The 16,022-nt window shown below is 30.1% G+C and overlaps 1 protein-coding gene and 1 long non-coding RNA gene across 2 annotated transcripts; one reads left to right on the forward strand and one right to left on the reverse strand.

Annotated features, from left to right (window-relative positions):
- The first annotated feature begins 5,297 nt into the window (after nucleotides 1-5,297).
- LOC148196753 (uncharacterized) lies at nucleotides 5,298-7,760 on the forward strand. The gene is made up of 5 exons (XR_015780476.1): nucleotides 5,298-5,487; nucleotides 5,784-5,909; nucleotides 6,001-6,167; nucleotides 6,707-6,867; nucleotides 7,025-7,760. It is a non-coding gene; the product is annotated as an uncharacterized LOC148196753 (long non-coding RNA).
- A 3,329-nt stretch (nucleotides 7,761-11,089) lies between these two features.
- Nucleotides 11,090-15,135, reverse strand: LOC124845966 (putative terpene synthase 11). Its single transcript, XM_047323155.2, has 7 exons — nucleotides 14,948-15,135; nucleotides 12,996-13,257; nucleotides 12,532-12,904; nucleotides 12,180-12,398; nucleotides 11,959-12,097; nucleotides 11,611-11,859; nucleotides 11,090-11,519 (listed from the first exon to the last, which is right to left on the reverse strand). The coding sequence occupies exons 1-7, from the start codon at nucleotides 15,116-15,118 to the stop codon at nucleotides 11,226-11,228; spliced, it is 1,707 nt and encodes a 568-aa protein (XP_047179111.2). The 5' UTR covers nucleotides 15,119-15,135; the 3' UTR covers nucleotides 11,090-11,225.
- Nucleotides 15,136-16,022: the final 887 nt, after the last annotated feature.

The raw sequence follows: 16,022 nt of genomic DNA on the forward strand, positions 1-16,022 counted from the left end.
GCGAACCGCGGCATATAGTGCATTTTTTAATTATTTTTTTTGAATTTTTTTTTAAAAAAAATGAATTTAGGCAGCGGTTCCCTAGACAACCGCGGCATATTGCGCAGACTATATACCGCGGTTATGACCGCGGCATAAAGTGTCTGACTTACTACCGCGGCTGAATATGCCGCGGTTCAAGAACCGCGACGTATAGTGAAAATCAACCGCGGTAAAAGCCCCTCGCTGCACTAGTGTATCCATGATTTTTTATTTATTTTTTAACTTGAGTTATTTTATTAGAAAAAATTGTTTGGTGTGAATTCTTTTTTATTATATTTGGAATCATATCAGTGTCCTTTGTTGGAGAAAGCTGGTGGCTGAAGACGAGTGGACTTGTGGAAAGGTCCAAGTTTTACGAATTCATCATATTCCTTTGATGGAAAGGCACTAATAAAACAAAACTTGCTTTCCTACAAATAAGTAAAAAAAGTAAAAAATGCACAATAAAAAGAGAAAAGATAAACAACTGTGGGTCTTCTTTTCTTGCACGACATGGTCTATTTGTAGATGTATACTTTTATTTTGCTTAAAAATCCGAACGTTTTAAACATAATTAATTTTGTTCATTTTCTTACTTTTGCAAAGGTCCAAGTTTTATGAATTCATTTTCTCACATAAGATGCAAACAAAATATGCAAATAAAAAATACTAAAGACAAAAGATGCAAACAAGTAATAAAAGAAAAAAAAAAGTATATATATATATATATATATATATATATATATATATATATATATATATATATATATATATAAAGTAATGCTTGAAAATGAAACTATTGAAACAAACAAGGGAAAAAAGAAATACAAATAAGATATATACTATCCAAATAATATCTATAAAAATGTAATATCCCATTTAATAATATAAAACTATTTTATAATCATTAAATAGGGAAATATTAACATATAATTATTTTATTAGAGTTATTCACAAAAAAAATATACTAAATAAAGATGGATACATATATAGCAAAAAGATTGTGAATGTGACAAAAGAAAATGACACGTCTTCCAAAATGCCCTTATCCAAAGGGTTATAAAAAAAGTAAAATGTTGTATCTTTTCACTTTGGACGGATCAACTCCTATGTTTTAGAGTGTCCTCGTACCACTGAGGTATTATAAAAAAAGAAAATAAATATAAAATTGAACACTATAAAAAAAGTGTAAACAAATTTGCAAATGAATTTTCCTATAATAAAACTATAATTTAACGTTACTTTAAACATTCGTAGAGTTAAACATATTATAATTAAATACTAAACAAGACTCAATTATTAGAATACATATAAAATTTTGACTAATTTTAAATTTGTAATGATTTTTACTGTTCTATATATAATAAATTAAATCTTACACCAACCTTCATAAATTAATTTACTTTCAAATCCTCTTTTATTACTTTCAAATTCCTTTAAAAAACAACAAATATTTTATTCTCGTATCTCTTTAAATCTATTCACCCACTCTATTTCAAATCCTTGCCATAAATATCCTATAAAAGGACATATGTTTAAATTAGTCTACGTGGTGTAGGCATGACCATAAGAATCAACACACAATACAAGCTTTTATTGGAGAAAGAGAGAGCTTGAACACTGCAAAACAATACCCTTAGTGGGCAAAGTATTACGAATTCAACACAGTTCCCGAAAACAGAACTTGTGGTGCTGCTTGCTTTCTTTACATAAGCATAAAGTAAAAAAAAAAAGGGTTCATGTACAACCTGATAAATTTATGGAAAATGACACTTGAACAACCATTTTTGACAACATTTAGACATACGCACATGTGTCAAAATCTGAGTGGTCCATTTTCATTTAATTTTTCCAACTGGACCACTCAGATTTTGACACGTGTGCGCGTGTCTAAATGTTGTCAAAAATGGTTGTTCAAGTATCATTTTCCTAAATTTATAGATCTATATGTTTTGTTTTACATTTTAATCATAACTAATTTTGTCCATTTGTTATTTTCGAATACTTTATTGTAAATATAATAAATAAATATTAATAATATACAAAACAAAAGTATTTTCATTCTATTTTTCTAATACAAACTAAAGTTTATCTTTTATATATTTTTTTCTCTCTTTTTTTATATATTCCTTTTCACTATCCCACTTTCCATGTCGATAACAAAAGCTATTTATGTATAATTCTAGACATAAAAACAATTTGGTTTGAATAATTAGACCCAACTTTTCTTTGTGCACATTTGCACATTTTGTTCTGGTTGTTCTATTTATACAGGCATGCCCCAATTTGTCGTTAATTTTTCTTTTATTTTCTTTTAAATTATAAATATACTTTCTTTGAAATCATTTCATATCCTCAATATAACATCCCAAAAATATAGTATAAAATTATATAATAGAATAATCACATGTTAATAATATTACATATTAGTCTTACAAAAGATAGGACGTACACTTATGGCCGAACGACCTTACAGAATAACGAGAAAGTTAAAACTGTATAAATAAGTAATCTAGACCGAATGGTTTACAAAAGACCTATATCGAACAGTCATACAAAAGAAAAAAAGGTAAAAGATGATCGAACGGTCATCGTACAAGTAAACTGACTACTGACCGAACGGTTCTATTGTTCGGTCTTAACTTCTACCTCGACCAAATTTTCTTCTTCTAGCGCTTCTTCCAGCAACTCTTCTCCTCCTACTCACATCCACACGGATGATCATTGTGACAGGACAATAACCGAACGTACAAAACGGACAAGACAGGAAAATAGGGTAAGCTTATGTAATTTAATTCATGTATCAGCATATATTTCACACAATCAATTAAACCAGATAAAATCATTAACTCTTTCATGCAAAGCCTAATACTAGACTCTGACTGTCCGGACTGTATGAATTTTGTGTAGCTACGACGTTCGTACACCCGGGTGATGTAGTAACTGGATACCCTCAACAGCTGCTACCCGAGGTTAGTCCTATCTGTCCAAATTAACCATAAGGACTAGGACCTCTTGTCATTCCCACACATGACTTACCCTTCTCTACGTGAGAACGAGTAATCACGGAATATCAGGATGAATCGCCAGCTTAGCTTTATCCACATTCATACTTTACCAATTCCAATATCCATTCATAAGATACTCCTCCCTGGAATACTCTTTCATAATCAAAGTCATTTCATCCATATCATATTCCATCATCTTTCATCATTAAAACCTCAACTTAACCAATTTGAATAAAGATCTCGTAGGATACCAAATACCGAACGTTAGTTTTTAACCCAGAACGAGACTGAAAACTTGGAGTGAGACCGAGATGTCTCCAACTCAAAACAAATCAAATCGAGAGAGTTACTCACTTGTTGGGAAAGGGACCGAATACAATAATACTTCTCAGAGACCAATAGAATCGAACGTTATTTCCAAGTGAGCCAATTTAATGAACTGACTCTTGAGATTTCAAACTGAACACCGTAAAGCCTAGGCCGAGTACTAAGACTCTAGGACGAAACCAATTAAGACAGATGTTGTAGAACATCAAATAATAGCATTTGAAGGAATCATATGAAGAAACCGAACGCCAATAAATACTTAGCTTCTTAATGAATTAAACATCAAGGAAACCGAATGTCAGTCGAAGACCAAGTACTGTAGAGAGCGAACACTATTGAGTTTGGACGAATGCTCTTATTTTAAAGATAGATTGCGGAAATGAGAACTAGCGCCTGGTGTAAGACCGAGTACTTACTTAGTACGAGCGCTTGGTGTAAGACCGAGCACTACTTAGTACGAGCGCTTGATGTAAGACCGAGCACTACTTAGTACGAACTCTTGGTGTAAGACCGAGCACTACTTAATTTATAAAATAAAGGCTTGATAAATATAAGATATCGTTTAGCTAATGTTCAAGAACGAGCGAAATATACAAATACATATAGATATACTGAAGTTTATAATCAAATACCAAGGAATGAATATCCTTGGTTGAACGCTTAAGTACAAATATTACAAAACGAAACGAAGACGCTGGTCTTCAACTAGAACTCTCTCCAAATGAAAGAATCCAGTTCCAACCTAGTCCACAAGAAAACCGAACACTATATCGAACGAGCTGGTCTAATACCAAACACTTATTAAGAACGAACGCTACTGAGAACGAACGCTTGTATAATTGAATGGTCAATACTGACTCTCGACAACATGGTCTAATACCAAACACTTATTAAGAACGAATTCTACTGAGAACGAACGTTGGTATAATTGAATGATCAATACTGACTCTCGACAACATCCCTACCCATTTCATGGCTTTCATTAATCATCAATACTTTTAAACGACATACCATATTTCATCATCAACCAAATCATCAAACACAATATCATTCTAGTTCCTCATACAGTCAACAATGCAATAACAACCATTTTTCATATTCATTCAAAAATCAACGAACATGCATCCACACAAAGCAATAATCTAAATCAAATTATATAAGCTTCCCTTACCTCTTAACGTGACCGAACGCTCACAGATATGGTTACTGGTTCACCTCGACCAATCCTTCTACCCTCAACGCTCGACAACTTCCGAAACTAAATCAAGTAAAGATCAAAACACTATCAGAATCACTCTTTTTAGAAGAGTGATCGACACATGAAACCAGAACTTGGGTTGCATCCAGGAAACCACACGGCTGAAGGAGAGATGAACTTACCAGCTCGAAATCGAAAACTAATCGGTTCAAACGAACGCCCTCGACGCCGGGAATGCTCAGTGTGGTCTATTTGATGATCAGAGGAAGAAAATAGTAAGATTTCGTAGAGAGAAGATGAAAAAATCTTAGAGAGAAGGAGGAGAAGAATGGAGTTTCAGAAGGTTGAAGAAGATGGTTGCATGCAGAGAGTGGCGTGAATTTTTGAAAACTTAGAGTTTTACTCCTACCGTCAAAACTGAACGGTCACTCCACTGCTCACACCTGTCTTTCACTTTGTGTTTTCCAGCTTCCCTTCCTCGACACTTGTCTTCCACTCAGTTGGATTTCGGGTGAATTTTTAATGGGTCTGACACTCAGTTGTAGATATTTTCTTTGAAATCATTTCACTTTCCCATATAAATTGATTGCACAAATATATTTAGAAATTAAGATATTATAGGACATAGAATTCATTTAAGATTGTATGCGTCTTAAATTTAAAATTAAAAATACAAAAAACAAAAAAAAAAGTGCATAAAGAAACAAGAAAAATATATAAAGTAAATAATTAAAAATATTTATTTTACACAAACAAAATGCAAAAACATACTAAAGATAAAATGTATAAATAAAATGAAATAACTAAAAATATTCTAGTAATTTTCAGCTTTCTGCATTATTGTATTCTTCGTCACTTTTTTGTCCTTTTTCGTTCATCAACTCCTCTACGCTGTCGTAAACCCGACGTCGATCACCACTAGCACTGTCGCCGGTGAGATCAAGATCTTCACCATAGCTCTACACCATTCACCGCTCTCTCACTTCATCGTCTCTGTCATTCTAGTTTTCTTTTTCTTATTTCCCTCCATCTCTGATGCCTACTCTCTTCGCGTTGCATGATCACGTTTAGTATATTTCCTTCTCTCTATGTAATTTATGGTTTAGTTTCTGTTTCAGTTAATTGCTTTGAATTTGATATAACAGTATAGGATCCCCATTGGTTTCGTTACTTTGTTCGCCTTTCCCACCCTTTCGTTTTGATATCATCTATGTTTTTTTCTTTTTCAGGCTCTTGTATCTGGATGTTCTGCAGGAGGTTTACATACTATTATACATTGTTATGAATTTCGGGAATTGTTTACTAGAAGCACAAGAATAAAATAGTAGATTCTGCAGAACTATGAGGAGAAAAATGTTGTAAACAAACTCTGCAGTGAGGCATTGGTGCTTTCTGTTTTTTTATATCCTCTCTTTATTGACACATGCTGCAATCTTTTACTTGCAGTTCATTGGGGATGTGCAAGCGATGTGGCAACCTGAGGCGATTGGCTTGCTCCACCTGCAAAGGAACCGGGTCTATTAGAGAAGGGGGATTACTTGGTATGAAGCCTGTTGAGGATTTGTTTGAAACACTTGATAACACTGAATCACTCGTAAAATGTCAAGCCAAAGGTTATTTTTCATATCCTAATTGTTCTGATCTATAATCACTGTGGTTTATCTTCTCTGCCTCCAATTATAACAATGTGAATTGTGATTATAACGCATACGCTCATTTGTTTGGTGTGTAGACGACAATGACAAATAGTGAAATGATAATGTGGGAGCAATAATGCTTTTAAAAACAGGGTTAGAAAATTTCGACAGAGTATTTTTAATAGTATGAATTTTGAGCTCTTTTTCATGTGTCAATCTATAGTTCTTTTTCTTTTTATATAATTTCTTTGACTTGTGACTCTTTAACTAACCAGTTTGTTTATGATAATATCTTGGCTAAAGAGACATTACCTTGTCAAATTAAATTTGGGCTTGTTTATGCTTGTGTGAAGTTGACAAATATGTAGGCACTTTCACTTTCTATTAGATTACCGTGTTATGTGCAATCTATTACTTGTCTTGTCAGCAAAAGCATTGTGTGTAATCATTGATCTTGTATCGGGCACCCCTCTTCCTGATTAATGTTATCATGTTTGTTCTGTTTAATCTTACAGAAAGGGATTGATGAAAATTGGGCTGCTGCATTAGAACAAAACCCCGAAGCTTTTGCTAGAGTGATATGTATGATTTTTTGGGAGTTGTATTTTCAATGATAGAAGCTTATATCAGGTCATGTTGTATGTTGATATGGAGGTTAATGATGCCCCCATTGAAGGTGAGTGATTTGTGACAATTAGTATTTTATTTTCAACTTTCGGTTCAAACTACGCAAAATATAATATGTTTTCTTTTCTGCCTGTTGATTTCAATTTCACTTTTTAATTGTTATATGAAATGGGACATGCATTAATAAGATTCTCACTTTGTTTCAGGGATTTGTTGATACTGCAACAAAGTCTACCATTATATCAAAAAGTTGTGCTGAGCGTTTTGGGTATGAGAAATTTGATTGACTGAAATTTGCTTCCTATGATACCATAAAATATTGAATTTATTAGTAGCTCAACTGCTTGCCTATGAATTTACTCATACATATCTTGATAGATATGCTATTGAGGAAGTAAAGTTCATCTTAATTGCCTGTGGAGATTATACATTCTTGAATGGGATGAATATTTCCACCGATATTCATAGGTATATGTAAGCAAATCCTAAGTGAAAAATACAGTTCGGATTTATTCCCTTTGGTGAGGTTTTCTTTTTCAGCATACATAAATCAGGTAGTTTGATAGGACTGATATTAGAAAAGAATGGAAAAATAGAACTAGAATTTTATTTCTCTCTTTAATCTTTCTGAAATCATTGCCTTCAATTGTTACTTTAAGCTGCTATTCTTATAGCTGTGGATACTGTAAAGTTGATTTGAAAGAAAGTGTTTTGCGAGTTGTTGGAGAAGTTTCTGTGCCACTTTTGGAGGTTAGATTCCTAATGTTTTTATTTTAAAATTGACTACTGTTTATCCTCATACGTTTCCACAGTTATCTTTTCAATTCAATCCTTCACAGATTAACTTGATGTGGCCAAACCTCATAAGTTGGCTATGGTTGGATAGGTGGTATTAAAGCTCATGTCGAGAAACATGTAAAACTTGAATGAAACCCTTTTGATTTCTATTATGATGAAAAACATGTAATTACATATTATAATTGCTTTATAATATATACTGTTGTGTGTGGTATATGAAAAAATTGGCATGTTTAGGTTAAATGGAAATTTAATTATTAATACTATTTGTTATCATCTGAAAAATAATTTAAAATAAAATAGATAAATTAATTATTTATAACAAATTAAGTAAAAAAGTAATAATTGAAAATAAGAAAATTAAATTATTTGTGACGATTCTAAACCTTTAATAAGTAATAAATGCTAATAAAATATAAAATCTTTTGTGGTGATTTTTATTTGTTAGAATATGATAAAAGATTAAAAAGAAGAGAAAAAAATAAAACAAGAGTAAATTTTGTGGTGTAGGATTTTTTTTTTCTTTTTCTAAAAATATACCAGCGGTTAAAATATTCCTATCACAACATATACAATTTTGATGATTATTTTAACAGCCAAAAAATCTATTTGCGACGGTTTTTAATTGTTAAAATTTACAATTTCATTAGTCATAATTTTTTTTAGTGTATGAAAATTGAGTCTTTATTTAGTTTCAAAAAAATTATGTTTAATTTAATTTTTCAAAATTAATTTGTAAGATTGAGTTTGCATTCATTTATATATTATAAATTCATTTTATATCTAATCGATCGATATGAGATTTCTAATACATCTTTTCTTATTGAGATTTATACATTTCGAACATGAAACTAAACTGGATGGTTCAATAGTGAGTTGAATGGTAAGCCTAACAAATAACAAATCTTACTGTAATAGGTCTCTGATGGTTGTGATATCATCTTAAGAAAATGGAATTTAAACTTAACATAATTCTATAAAATTGGCATGTAAAGTGAGATTTTATATATATATTTATCTATTGTAAATTTTATTTATCTTTAGTCTATGTGAGATGTTCAACACATACTCTCATGTTGAGGCAAATTAACACTTTTTTTCATATAATTTACCTTCTAAAGAGCTCCAAAACTTTTTTTCTTTGGGCAAATTAACACTCGTTGGGAGAGCTTTTCAAAAGGGGTACTAGAAAATATGTTCCTTGAGTGAGTAAAAGAGTGGCTGAGAGAAAACGAAAATATAAAAAACTTGAGAGCAAGATGTGTGTTTAACTAGTTGGATGAGAGGATTTTCGTTCGAAATTTTTTTAAAGAATTTAGTCACAGTATTCTTGCTAAGCAAGCATGCACTTTGTTGGACAAGACAATTTTATGTTAGGACAGAGAACATTGGTAACATATTTTTGTTGGGAAGGTCACATTGTAAAGGGAACTCACAAAGCGAGACATGCATTCGTTAAGTGAGAATATATATTCATGAACTTACAAATATAGCTTTAAATCCTTGTATTTTGTGGTGTGATTTAATTAATTATGTGAATTGTGTATGTAGTGATTTGTAGGTTATGAATACTACCTTGTGGTGATGTGTATATTGTATTGACGATAGAGATTGTAATCAGATTATTTGACTCTACTAGTGTTGGATTCATATAGAGGAAGATATTTAGTTGTGAGAATCAAAAGAAGTTCATATATGGAGCTTCAATATGAGATCAAACTTGTTGATATAGAATTTATTTTGTCATACTCTTTTGATTATAATAGAGTTCAACCATGATATAATTATAGTTTTTGAGTGACAAGTACAAAGTCTCATGTTCTACTAAATACACTTATCTTTTAGAAGTAGAATTATATGTCTAGTTGAATATAAATGAGTTGTGAGAGTTTTGTTTGTGTTATATGCTTTAGACAATTAATGTTTTATTAATGTTTTGAGTACGATATGTTAAATGTGAAAGGATGAATGATTGTTATGAATTGATTTGAATTTATAAGTAGTATGATTTAAATTAATTCTAATTTATCAACACGTATTTTCTTGTAATTATAATATCTATATGTAATAATTGTGTAGTTCATGAAAAAAAAAAGTAATGTACGATAGAAAACATAATTGACTCGTGTGAAATGTATGGTCTATAATATAGATATGAATATAAATATATTATGTCTTATTTTCTTTTGAAAGACTATTTTATAAAATTTTTACTATGGACGCTTGATACTATCATATAATAAATAACCTATTTGGTTTTCTACTATAATTGTATTGATACGTATTTTTCTCCCAAAACTTTTGTCAATTTATTTCTTTAACTTTTTCTTGAAAAATGAAAGTTTGGAAAAGACAAGTTTATCCCACATATAAGGGGACCTGTTCTGAATTTGAAGGAAACGGACCAAGTTTACGGATTTTTTTTTCTTATAAAAAAGTTCGGATTCAAGATCATCAGAAATAAGTAGTGCAATCCTTCCCCACCCTTAGTTTTCGACCCGCCTTATAATTTTTGTTTATATTTCTTTAAGTTTATTCATTGCACTGATAAAATAAAAAACATGAACTCGTGCCACTTGGTAGGATTGTTCCAATTTTTCAACATCGAAAATAAAATAAATGAAATTCTAACAATGACCATTTCACAATTAGCTTATCATGATTTTTTACATCAATTCGTTATTATTTAATATAAAAAATTTACAACTAATTATATCAATTGTTCACAACACTTATTATGCATAAAATATTTTTCATGTCTATATTTAAAAATAACTAATAACTTGATATTCAAACTATTTAAAATGCAGGGTAAATTTATAAAAAAATGGGGACACGATTATCCGTAGATTTACTCAAACATGATCAAACTTAACAGAAATGGAGAGTTTGTATTAATATTTAAATCCGCCTCATGTTTGAGACTCGTCTCACCTTTTAGGGTGATCTAAATCTGACTTGACTTTATATAGTAATTCTACTTCAATTCATTCATCAATAATTTATTTCCTTTCCTTTTAAATATGTTAATACCTTTTATCTCTAAATGCTTGTTTTAAAGTTTTTTAGTGTCTAGTTTCACCGAGAGTTTAACATAAGTATATGACAATTTAAAATATTTAGTTTAATTATAATATTTTACTTAGTAACAGGGTGTTTTTTATCCTTTTAGATTTTAAACTTTTAAAAACAATAAGGTTTAAATATACTGTTGTGTTCCATCATTCTCATCTATTTATTGTCCAAACAGAGGATCATCTTGCATCTCAAATGTAATAAATTGTAAAGCTCATAACATGCAAGCAGTATAATTTCTACCTTGAAAACTTTATGAGAACATTTATTTTATAAATAGGAAAATACACTTTCAAAATCCCGATCTTTCAATCAAATCACATATATATATTATTAAATAATTCTGTTAAAACAAATAATAACAAATCTCATTTTACAAATTGTGTGATAAACTTAAATTCACCTTCAATTTAACTTGTTTTGATTGAATGAACAAAAGGGGAATTAAAGCCAAAATAATGGTACAAACAGCTGATACAAACTTAGCTTCTAATCCTGTGACACATAATCGATAACTGATACATGAATTTCATCTCAATATTCGAGAGCTGGTGTAAAGAGTAGTGTTTGGACATAATCATCAACTGTGAATGTGTTTTGATCGTCTCCATTCTGATAAATTACCTGAGAAGTTCTAGCCATGTTAAGAGAAGCCTTTATAACTGAGAAAGGCAAAGAGGCTGTGGTCAAAGCAAGACTATTTAACTCTGGCCATAAGTTCCTGATAAATCCTCTTATTTGTTTTCTTGCAACAATTTCATCAGAAATATTATTTTCTGTCATCAAACACTGTAAGCTGCAAGCATTATCTCCTCTTTCTTGCTCCTCCTGAACATGAAACATCAATAACTTCTCATCAGTGTCACTTTCTTGTTCTAACATATTTTTAACATCACATCAATCAAATGAAAATCAATACCCTTGAAGTTCCTAAGTCATCCCAAAGCCTAAGAATTTCCCCTGAACATGAGAAAAGTCTTGGATATGGGTTCATCATGGAAATGGTTTCCTTTGAGATACCATCCCCAATAAGAAAAGTTGCATGCACCAATGCCATGTATGATCCTGAAGAAATCACCCCATTAGCCAAATATTCCTCAAAAGTTGGCACATATTTGTTGCTGAACCATTTGGCTTCTTTCAGAAAAGCTTCAAATATGTCTATCCACTGCACCAATTCAGCAAAAATCTCTCATTAACCTCTTACTCTTACTCTTCTATACAGTTACATACATGTTTCAAATTATAAGGATATGCAAAATCTTACAGTTCTTTTCAAGCAAGAAAGAACGGTTTGTCCGTGCTCCATTTGAATTCTACATGCAATTTCTTGGATGGTGTTATACAATGCCAAATAGCTTATCTTCATGTATTCAGGCAACTGTTCCATCGCATCAAGATCCCACCTGTAAATGATAACGGAGGTTTCATATTTTGGTTATTCATTTTGCTAGCTGATTTTAATTCACAAAAATTTTAGATGCAAACCTTTTGATTGCCTCGGTAAAAAGAACGAGTTCGTCTAATGTGCCGTAAGTGTCGAAAATATCATCCATAACTAGCAAAATACAAATGGTTTTTGCAAGTTCAATGCGACAATTTGAATAACATGGTTCTGGAAACACCCCCACTGTCCATAGAAAGCACTCTGCTGGTTTATCTCTCGCAAAACCAAGCCTTTCAACAAGTCCCAAGTCCTTCCACCACCTAATCAAGTAAAAGTAAAAATCATATACCGATGTTGTTCGTGTTTTAAATTTATTTCTAATATATCTTAAACATCAAAATCAATGTATTTTAAAAGTACAATAGAAAAAATCCTAATTCAGCACAAGATTACCTAGAGATATCTGCTAATTCTTTTTGGTGCATTGACTGAACCATGTCATTGTCTATCTTTGCCATTTCCAGAAGATATGGCATCTTGCTGCTCACTTGGCTATATTCTTCAATGTAGTTTCTGGCTTCCAACCTACTCATTCTTAGGTGTCTCGGAAGTGTTAAGGCTCTGACAACATGATTCCCTACATCAGGACTTAGAAGTGGAAGTGATTGCTGCAGATGAGCACTGGAGAAGTCCATGGCCTGTTGCAACACTTCTTCCCCTTTTGCACCCAAATATGATGCCTCATACATACTTAACATTCCCCAAATGTCAGTGGTAATCGATTCCTTGAAGTTCCCACTGTGGTCCAAAAATTTCTTGAAAACATCTGTTACCAATGCAATGAATTAATCAAACTAGCATGTGTGTGTAACAACATATTCAGAAACTAACTTTGCAAAGACTGAATATGAATGTACCAGAAGAAGCATGGCAGCCATTATGTCTGAGTAGTCGAAATTGAAGAGCAGTGGCACAGAGGTCTTGAGAAAAATCGCAATCCGCTACCTTTCCAAGTTTTACATTGATCTCTTCTTCAAAATGGTGGCCAATTCCTAACCTTTGAATGTTGTCAATTATCTTCAATGTTTTGGTTGGATCACTTGAGTTTAATAGTGTCTCTTGGCTGCTTCTTTTAACTTGCTCCAGTTTCTTTTTCCCAGGATCAATTTGAATAGGCACCTTCAACCACCAACATGACAAAACCCATTAAAGAGAAGATTGTCAACATTTTTTAAGTTTCTCATCACTCTTGCATTCTCTCATCACATATTAATACTGTCAAACAACAATATTCATACAAATCTAAAGAACATAAATAAATATTTTCATATATTATTGGTGTAATGATTTTTGTATTCATAATTAATTAGAAACCACTATAAGTAATTACATTTTTTTTTTAAATTTCATTTTTAATATTCGTAATGGAAAGTAATTAAATAATATGTTTGGTATAGAACTCAATCAGACTAAAATAACAAAAACATTATATATATAAAACTAAAATTATAATTTTAGTTCAAAACCATCTTTCTAGAGACTTGCCTTCTTTGTACCTCTTTTTTTAGGTATTATATATGGTTCACATGTTATTTTAGTTAATTTTTAGTTTTTTTTTAATATTTCAAAGTTGTTTCAACTAATTATTCGTGTGTACCAAACAAGTTTTTTTTTATTAACATACAATAATAATTTTTAAACGAGACTTTTAGTAGCTTTTTTAAATGCTATATGTATATTTGTAAGATTATAATAGACAAATAATGTAAATGAGATCTGAAAGGTTTTATATAAAGTTTGGAATATGGTTGCAGTTCGATTTAATTAGTTTTTTTCACTAAAGAGAGATCTGAATCCAATGTAAAAATTAGTTTAACTTAATATAATATTTGAATTAAATCAAACCAATATTTCAAATTTTCTTTTGAATGGATTTTTACGTTTTTTGTTATTATAAAATTATAAAATACTTTTTACAGAAAAAAGGTGATAAACATTTCTATAATTAAAACTCGTAAAATAAAAAGTCATGTCAATTAACATGATTTTAACTTTTTCTTATACTTATAAACACCATAACATAATTTTGTGGATAAAAATTATTAATAATAGCTATGTGTTATCTTATTTTAGTAAGTAAAGTATAATAAAACAACTTTTAATATATATACTTATGTACGGATGTCAGTGGTTAATTAACTATCAATATATAATATTTTACATTTAAATATTTTAAATAAATTTATTCAATTCTTAATTTTCAATTGAAAATAAATTATTCGGTTTAAGAGGGTTCGAAAAATAAGAAGACAATATGCATTAACTTTTTTATCTTTTAGATTAATATTTATTATTTTTTAGATGGGTTTAATTTTGAACCCTAATTTGAATTACATGTTCTACGTACAAACCCTAAAAATAACTTATGTTTTTATTCGAAATATACAGTAAATAAATAAATATTATTACTGATAATAATATTAGTAATAAAAATAATATTAATAAGCTAGTATTTCTTTATTTTTGAAAAGTAAACTGTTATAGAATTTGTTTTTACTTGACTTTTTATTTCTCTTTAATCAAACAACTTTTATTTCTCATTTCTTTTCTATCAGTTTAATTAGTTTCTTCTTTACCAAACGGACAGCGTTGACAGTGATTATTAAGAACAATCGGTGTCTGCAACAGGAAAATCCATCTCAGACTGAGACAAAATATTATAACAAAAAACAGAAAAATATTACGTCAAAGAAGTTCATGGCAGAAAATTATGAAAGCAGATTATTCATACGAAAGCGAATGAGAAGAAGATTCCAGCGAAGAATCTTACAAAAAACATCTATGGAAGACATCTATGTAGGAGAAGTACCTTGTCGCGGAAAGCAACCGATTTAATGGATAATTTGTTTTGCTTCATAGTATGTGGTCGTGATGTTTGAAACGAAGATAAAATGCATGGTGGATGATGCATGAAAGAGCGTGAAGTGTGCGAAGCCAGTGAGGTTGTAAAGGACGCAACTCTTGCTTCTGTAACCACCATTATCGTATTATTTAGTATTTAACTGGTGTTCTAGGAATAATGATGGATGTTAATACCTTTGTTTGCACTTCTATATATATATACACGCTTCTGTCTTCTCTACTATTATTTTGTTCAAGTTTTGCATGAACTATAATTCGACCTATCTTTTCTCTAAAATATAATTACTTTTCCTTTAATATTATTCTAATTCAAAGTTTGAAAAATTATACCATATATTTAAAATATTATTTATTTTACAACATCAAACACCATCATAATTTTATCTTCAAAAAACATATCAGATAATAAAGATAAATATTTAAAGTACTTTGATCTCAATTTTTAAATGACATGAGACTAATGGGCCCAATAAAAACAAATATATTTCAAAATTAAAAATAATTCTCAATTTCAAATATTTTTAAAAAGATATATCAACTAGTTGACATACCAATATTAAATAATCATGCTTGTTGAAAAAGTGAATGACTTTTCATTAACTGTCAAGTTGTTATCTAAATACATTCATCGGAAACTGTACTTTTCATTAATTGTCTAATTGTCCTTCTCTTTAATTGTCAAGAGGAGTTTATTTGAAGAGGACGTGGGTGCACGAATCAAAATAATGCATTGACATTCGGAATGCTAATAAAGAAAAAGATATATAGATACTACAAGGGTTTAAATGTGATCTAAACTTTACATAGGCTTTAAAGTGAAAATCGATTTTTTATAATTTTTATAGTAAAAAAAAATAATAAATTAATTAATCTTATATTCTTTATATTTTTATTATTATTTATCTAATACAATTTTTTCAAATAATTATATTTTATTTATTTTATTTTCAACTTTCTTAGAATATATGTTTCGGTTATGATAATAATAATAATAATAATAATAATAATAATAATAATAATAA

Source organism: Vigna umbellata, chromosome 6 (genome assembly GCF_029865625.1).
Source record: "Vigna umbellata cultivar VRB3 chromosome 6, Vumbellata_1.0, whole genome shotgun sequence".
In the NCBI taxonomy this organism is placed as follows: domain Eukaryota; kingdom Viridiplantae; phylum Streptophyta; class Magnoliopsida; order Fabales; family Fabaceae; genus Vigna; species Vigna umbellata.